Source organism: Malurus melanocephalus, unplaced genomic scaffold (assembly GCF_030028575.1).
Source record: "Malurus melanocephalus ecotype Western Australia unplaced genomic scaffold, MMel_1.1 scaffold_210, whole genome shotgun sequence".
Lineage (NCBI taxonomy): Eukaryota > Metazoa > Chordata > Aves > Passeriformes > Maluridae > Malurus > Malurus melanocephalus.
Window position 1 is genome coordinate 1,139,947 of NW_026623442.1, and position 7,129 is coordinate 1,147,075.

Genomic DNA, 7,129 nt, shown 5'->3' on the forward strand with positions numbered 1-7,129 from the left:
CATTCATTGCAGGACAAAATCTTCCAGCTAACCCCAGCTCTTCAGCCAAGACCATCATGGAATCTCAGGCCAAAGAACATCAGGACAGAAGGGACACGAGGAAAAGTTTAACATCCTGCAACCACGAGAAGCTCAAGCACAGCCGGTTCAAACAGAAGCTGGGTGTAAAAATGAGGCTCAGAAAAATGACCTCATTATTTCTGCTCTGAAATGGATGCCCTCTTTGGTGCAGCTGAGCAGAAAAACCCAGACTGCCACTCAGGGGGTGGGTAAGCAGCTGGCCCTGCTTGTCAGGGTGGTCTGGGACTCCCAGRATATTTACATCAACAGCAGTACAGCTTCCAGTGTGGCACAACTCAGTCTAACTATTTACTCCTCAGTTCTCTGTACTCTTAGGAAAGGATCCAATTTAGATTGGACTGGGGTAGAAAAAAAAAAGATGTACCACTGGGAACACAAAGCTAGCTGACTGTTCCAAATTTCACCACTCTGCAGAAGGGAAATTGGTGAGGGAGATGGAAAGGAAGCATGCTTCAGTGAACAAATCTGAAGATTTCAAAAGTAACCAGATGGGAACGCATGGAGGAGTTTATTTATATAAAAACCAACTTTGCAAGGTTGAAAGCATTTTTTGTGAAATAAGTGCTCGCCTAAAAATAACTTCATCTGTGGCTGCTAACAATAAACTCTAAGAAAAAGGAGCAGAGAACCTCTTCTTACATCTTCTCAAGAACATGGAACCAAATCTATAAAGCTGAGTGTCACGATTTCAGTGGAGTTTATCCCATTTCCGGCCTGCATTTTTTCCAGAAAAGTGCACTGCTACATAGTTCCTGGAGAACTAGACATGTCTCTCTGAATCAGGAAAGCTGTAAGCATAAAACAGACATCAACCCTGAYCAGCAGCTAACACTTTTTGGCACTCCTGAATCCATAGCGAAAGTGGCTTTGAGATTTCTTCAGAATATTATTCTGTCTACACCATTACTAAATAAATCCTACTGTTCACCATGAGCACTAAGTACTTCTGGAAAAATCTACCCATGATCATACCCCCTGTTCATTAGGTTGCCTGTTTTAAACAGGCCTACTTAGCACCCTTTACATTTAGGATCATTTTCTACTTCCTACAGCAACGCCATACTTGCAGTTTGTGAAGCTCAGAATTCCTACAGTTTGTGCAGGATATTATCCCGAAGTTAAGAAAATTCTAGCCAAAGTTTCACAAGGTTGGAAGGAAAAGGTTTTTTGCCTACATTAAGTTGCATGTGCTAGCACAAATGCCACAGCATAGATATTTGACCACACTAATAACAACAACAACGATAAAAATAAATTAAAAAGCTCTGCCTTGTTTATAACAAAGGTAAGTGGGTGGGATGAGGAGAGCTGGGAATTGGTTCAAAGATTTCCATTCAATCTTCCATGTAGGTGAGGATGATCAATTGCAATTAATTCAAAAGTGAGAGTAACATTCCACCGCCCATTTTATCCCAGAGGTGGGAAAGACTCCACTAATAGATCCAAACAGCACACAGGGAAAGCTTTTTAATTTCAATAAAAGAGATTTCACCAGGGAAAAACAAGGGGTRGGCACAGTCAGCTGGAATCAGTGGTGAAAGAGAAGTGAAGAGATGGAGAAGAGGAAAGCCTGAAATAAACCACTAGCAGGGATACAGAAAAAGATCAAAGTATGCAGAAACAAGACTAAAGAGGAGTGCTAAGATGACAATGCACAGCAGATGATGAAGACCAYCAACTCCAAACCCTTTATTATGTTATTTCTTTCCRTAAGTACACCAAAAGTGAACTAGACAGCACAGAAAACACATACTAAAGAAAAATAAATACACATTTAGGGGTAYTTTTACATATGAATGAAATAACATACAAAGCCATAGAGAAAAACATGCTGAATAGAAAACTCTCCAGATTACATAGAATAAAAGGCAGCTACTTTCAGATAAGAAACACTGGAGTGCCTGATATTGAGATGAGAGGATGCTCAAACTAAGACAGCACAAAATCTGTGCTTGTAGAGCAGGCAATTGACAACCTCACATGACACAGATCATTAAAAATCTACTCTATTGAAGAGCAGYTCATCGTGCTGGTGCCAGCTACTCCCTGCATTAAATGAGGGAGCCTGTGGGGAAAGGGAAAAAAGTCCAATAGCACAGTGGATACAGCACATAACATAAATATTAAAACAGCACAGGGAACTTTATTRCAGCATTATTTTGATTACAGAACTGATAATATCAAGATACCTAAAAGCAAAACACCTTACACAGGTATTTCTCAGCGTGAATTAAGTACAAAAATCTCCAGGTTTTTCTACAGTGAAGAGAGACACATGTTTAGAACAAAATTTTAAACAGACATCAATTTATTTGCTAGTTCCACTAGCTACTATTCATTACCATTTGGAAAAACACTGCCACAAAATAACACAAAAATGCTGTCAAAATACCTTGATGTTTTCACGCATTTATTTGCTTTACAACACAGAGTGCAGCTATGCTTGGCTTAGAACAGCATATTAAACCACCTCATTTTTCTAGGGGGCAAAAATGTAAATCAATATTTACATACTCTRGATTCTGTCACATAAATGCTAAACATTCATTTACCATTTTCTGTAGATATGTACCTTATTGCTCTTACTCTGGTGAGCAGTTTGATGTTTTTTCCATCCCATTCTACCACATGACCAAGTCAAAGTGGCATTTATCAATTTARTTATTAACATGCTTGGCATTTCCTACTAGAATTTGTTTACTCAAGTAGTTTCTGATAGAAAAGAAGGAAAAAACACCCCAAACAACAAAACCCCTCCCAACATTTACTTACCCTTTCTCCACGACCAAGAGATTTAAAGGGAAAGAATCCATGTCTGCAAATCTACTTTAAATGTTACTCTACTCTAAATGTTTTCAACCCATTACACTGAAGCAAAAATTCATGGTTAATAATGCTTTSTTTCCCAACTGAGTTTGCAAAACTCCAACAAAACTCCTTAATTCAGCAATTCTGATAACATTTTTTTTTTTGTTGCTGACCTTTCTAAGCAACAACTGCATTACGCAAAAATGCAGTCAAACTACCTGTGCTGCCTACAAAGCTGGCAGTCATCCCTATAACTTAGCTCATTTAAAAGAAACTATAAAGCACAGGAAACAGAGCCCTACAAACTGAGGTTCAYTGTTTCTGCATTTAGCTTGCCACCACTGAGTTTGTGAATTATTGCAATCATGCTGGCATGTTTGTCCAACTCTTCCTTCTGTAGATTTATGAGTACTTCTTTTTCTCCCAAGCATTCTTCCAACTGGGATTTTTGAACTTCCAGMGAAGATGCCTGCAGAAACAAACAAAATGTTATCATTTCCTCCATTATCAAAATATACACAATACAGTGAAAGCTGGGTGGCCTGGTGGTGAACTTGAACAAGTAATTAAAAAGCAGTTTTAAAATTCCAAATTTATTTCAAAAATCTCTCCCAGCTGTACATTTGGTGCACATGAGTGATTATAGCTACTGCCATACTGCAAAATGTTGGATACTATGGGAAAGCACCAACCCTCCTGTTTATCCTTGTGTTACCATCTACATTTCATTTCAAGCACCAAACCAGTAAACTTTTACTGAGAACAAAGAAAATATTTGCTATATAGTGGATACTATTTCCAGGAAATGGGAATACAGTAAATGTGTTTGTCAGACTGCCCACTTTGCATCTGCTGGTCAGTTTACATGCAAAATGAATCTCTGCCTTGTAATTTTAAAGGGAGTCTTACCTGCAGTCAAGGACATATAGGTTGCAGTAAAGCTTGGGGGATTTAGTTGGTTTTTTTTTTGTCAACATAACCCTTTTAATTTGGTATAGCCAAAACAGTCTCTCTTTTGAAAAAATACTCTTTTTCTTGGAGATAAAAACTGTTTTTTTCAATGATTAAAAAAAACCCTTTAGTGCATACATGTGTACCTTAATTCAGGATGTGAGAAAGGGAGGGAAAGCAAGATAATCCACATTTTCAGTAGYCAAAACTACTGAAGAGAAATGTGTTACACTCTCTTATTTAACATTATGCCACAGGTTTGGTGAGGTTTTTTACCTTCYAAACTGTATGTACTCACACACCATGCCCCACCGAGCCTCATTAGAACTTGATCCTGACTTAAAACTCAAGAGGTACACAATTAAAGTTGAGAGAATTTGTTCTTGTCCATTACTACATAGACCGCTCTAGGGTCTTCAGGTACTCAACCACCAAAACAGTGAATAACAAACTCTATCAATTAAACAGATACCTAAAACTTCAGTGTCAGAAATGCAAGCACMAATAATTCCTTACCTTGATACTCAGTTCTTCCCTTGCTTGCTYTGTTTCACTTAATTCCTTTCTAAGGATATCAATAGTTTGTTCCATATCTGTTTTTTCTTCCTGTTGAGTTTTTACTTTTTCTTCCAGAACATTTATTTTCTGTTGCAAAGCTGAAGAAAATGAACACATTAAAAGATTGGATGCCAAACTTAGAAAACAGACACTGCATTGGCTTGGGAAACAAGGTTTTTTATTAATTTTTTTTTAACTCAACATGGCTGCTAATTGAATTACTGAGTAGTGCCACCTACAGCTAAATTTTAGTGTTTGTTTCCRATCACTTGCAGAAAGAATTAAATKAAGCTCTTCTAATTTGCAGTTTCTACAGAATATAGTTCTAATGGGCATATTGTAAGAAGATCCTGAACGGACATACGATGCTACRCAGACATTCAGTGATGTCAGGGAAWTCAACTTCATGCAWCCTTTCTAAAAAATTAAAATCTGTATTAGTTTCRTTCAACTATTAAATTATGTATCTGTGGCCAGCTTTTAAGATTTACAAGTTGCTCAATAAGATACAACAGCTTGTCTAGAACCCATAAAACAACATTCAGTTAAAGCAGATAGCTTCAGCAACCTTTAGGTCAGTCACTTACTCTCTATTTTGGCATCTCTCTCCTGTAGCTGTTCCTGTAATTCTTTTCTGTGATCTTCACTTTCTACTAACTGTGCAGCAGTCCTAAAAGTGCAGAGAAACAAATTTTAATGATCAAAATGAGATATGYCACCATTTGCCTGTCCTAAGAAGCTAGAATTATTTTTGTATMATTTCCAGTTGCTGCTGCCAAGAGCTTCAACTCATCAAACCTATGAATGGGCAGGGTGTGAGCACAGATAGATCTTATTTCCTTCCTGCCACCATGAAACAGTCACTGCCCTTCTCTGATCATGGTAGAAACCACTGAAAAGGCTGGTAACCAGAACACAAAACCCAGCAATTGGTGCCTTTGATGACAGCCACAAATCATTCAAAACGACTGTGGCAGAACTGAAATTGTCATTCAACACAAGTAAAAGTTCCCTGCCATTAGTGATTYAGGATGCWGGRGTTTTAGCTCTTGCTAWGCTCCTGAAGAGACAATACAATTARTAAAACCTGTTTCAGGTATTACCCATGCAAGGACATCTATGCACAAAAAACACCATTCAGAACATCTTCCAGATTGTCACACAACTCTCCAAAATGACCGTACCATACAATAGTGCCACAATTCATGAACAGATCTGCCCCAGTTCTCCCTGGTTAGGGTAATGCTCAGTTTCCACACCCATTAAATACACAGACACTGTCATCCCCCAGCAGTACAGTTCTAACATGAGTTCTTTATACTCCCTGAAGCTGATTGGCTTTTCTATTACCAGCTAGACTAATTTTGAAGGCATATTCTACTTGCCACTTGCCTTGCTTAGATTGCAACTGCTGTCACTTTCATTTACTTGTTTATCCACTTCTTATCTACCAGTTTCTAAGTTGCAGCCTCTAGCAAGAGGGAGTGACATATAATTCCATGGTCTCCATTTTTGTGGCAGTTCAAGACTATCTGTATAATAACTGCTCCTCTAACCTGCCTTTAACAAGAGTCAGCTGTCATCAGAATATCTCCCCAATTATCCTGAGCTTCATGTTATACTCTTGGATAGAAGTGGCCAAATTTATTCAGTAGCAAACTAATGTATCAGTATGTAAATTTTCCATTTGAATCAGAACTCAAGGCAGTGACTTGGACTGCTCTGATTTCTGACAAGGCAAGAGCCTGGAAGGACGAAGTGAACTTTGCAAGCAAAACCAAGAATAGCATTTTATTTCTCAGCTGAATGCAAGGCCTGCCTATGAACATATTTTAAAGATGTCTTCTGCAAAGTTATGTATTAAATAAAATCTGTCAAAGAAGAGTCCTATATTCCCTTAGTTACATTGGAGAAAGGTATACCCAACCTCTATTTTAAGCCATCAAAARGGAAAAATTATAATTACTCCTCAAGAAAACATAGGTAATGCAAATTTTATGGTTGGTATTTGGCCTGTGGTATAAAACATCATCATGACTTCTAATACAATTTTCAAATGTGTTCATTTAGTAGGGTTGGTTGTTTCAGTTTTTTTTTTTCCAATGTTAAGAGAAAACTTGCAGGCTAAAAGGGAATACATGAAAATCTTTGGGTGATAAAAGCATTTAAGAATTCAACAACCAAAATGACACCTGCAYGATCTCCCAAATGCACCAAAGAACTGGGTCATCATCTTTCTCTTCTTATTGTCTCTGAAGTCTGTGGAAGTTCCCTCACCACTTCAAACCAATTAAGGAGCAAACAAACCACTCCAGCCACTACTACAGATTTTCTACCAACATAAAGATATAAACCCTGAAGCATCTTTGGCTTCCTCTAACTTCACTTCTCAGATATTGCTTAAAGCACAGCTGAAAAACTGCCACTAAAATGCTATTTAGTTTTACTSTTTAACTTGCTTTAAAAATCCAAGACTGAACTTACCTGTCATTCTGCTGCRTGAGTGATTCATTTTGTTTCTTCATTGCTTCCACTTGTTTATTTAATGAATTGCATGTAATCTGTAGATCTTTATATTGTCTTTCAGTTGTTTCATACCTATAAATGAAGTGTACTTGCGTTTGAATTTACTTTAATAGTTTGCATATAAAAATATTTGACATGACCTGTGTAATCATCCCACTCAAGAAACAAGTAAGGTGTTTTGGGAAAGGGGGCTGCTCAGTTGATG

At 37.6% G+C, this 7,129-nt stretch overlaps 1 protein-coding gene across 1 annotated transcript in view; it reads right to left on the minus strand.

Moving 5' to 3' along the window:
* Positions 1–1,773: 1,773 nt before the first annotated feature.
* The window catches only part of CIP2A (cellular inhibitor of PP2A), a 25,043-nt gene continuing 19,687 nt past the window's right edge, over positions 1,774–7,129 (minus strand). Inside the window, exons 18-21 of the mRNA XM_057373920.1 lie at positions 6,883–6,996; positions 4,986–5,068; positions 4,357–4,496; positions 1,774–3,358 (exon numbers count right to left, since the gene is read on the minus strand). Of these exons, the coding sequence (XP_057229903.1) occupies positions 3,188–3,358; positions 4,357–4,496; positions 4,986–5,068; positions 6,883–6,996 (508 nt within the window). The 3' untranslated portion in view covers positions 1,774–3,187. The remainder of the gene's footprint in view (positions 3,359–4,356; positions 4,497–4,985; positions 5,069–6,882; positions 6,997–7,129) is intronic.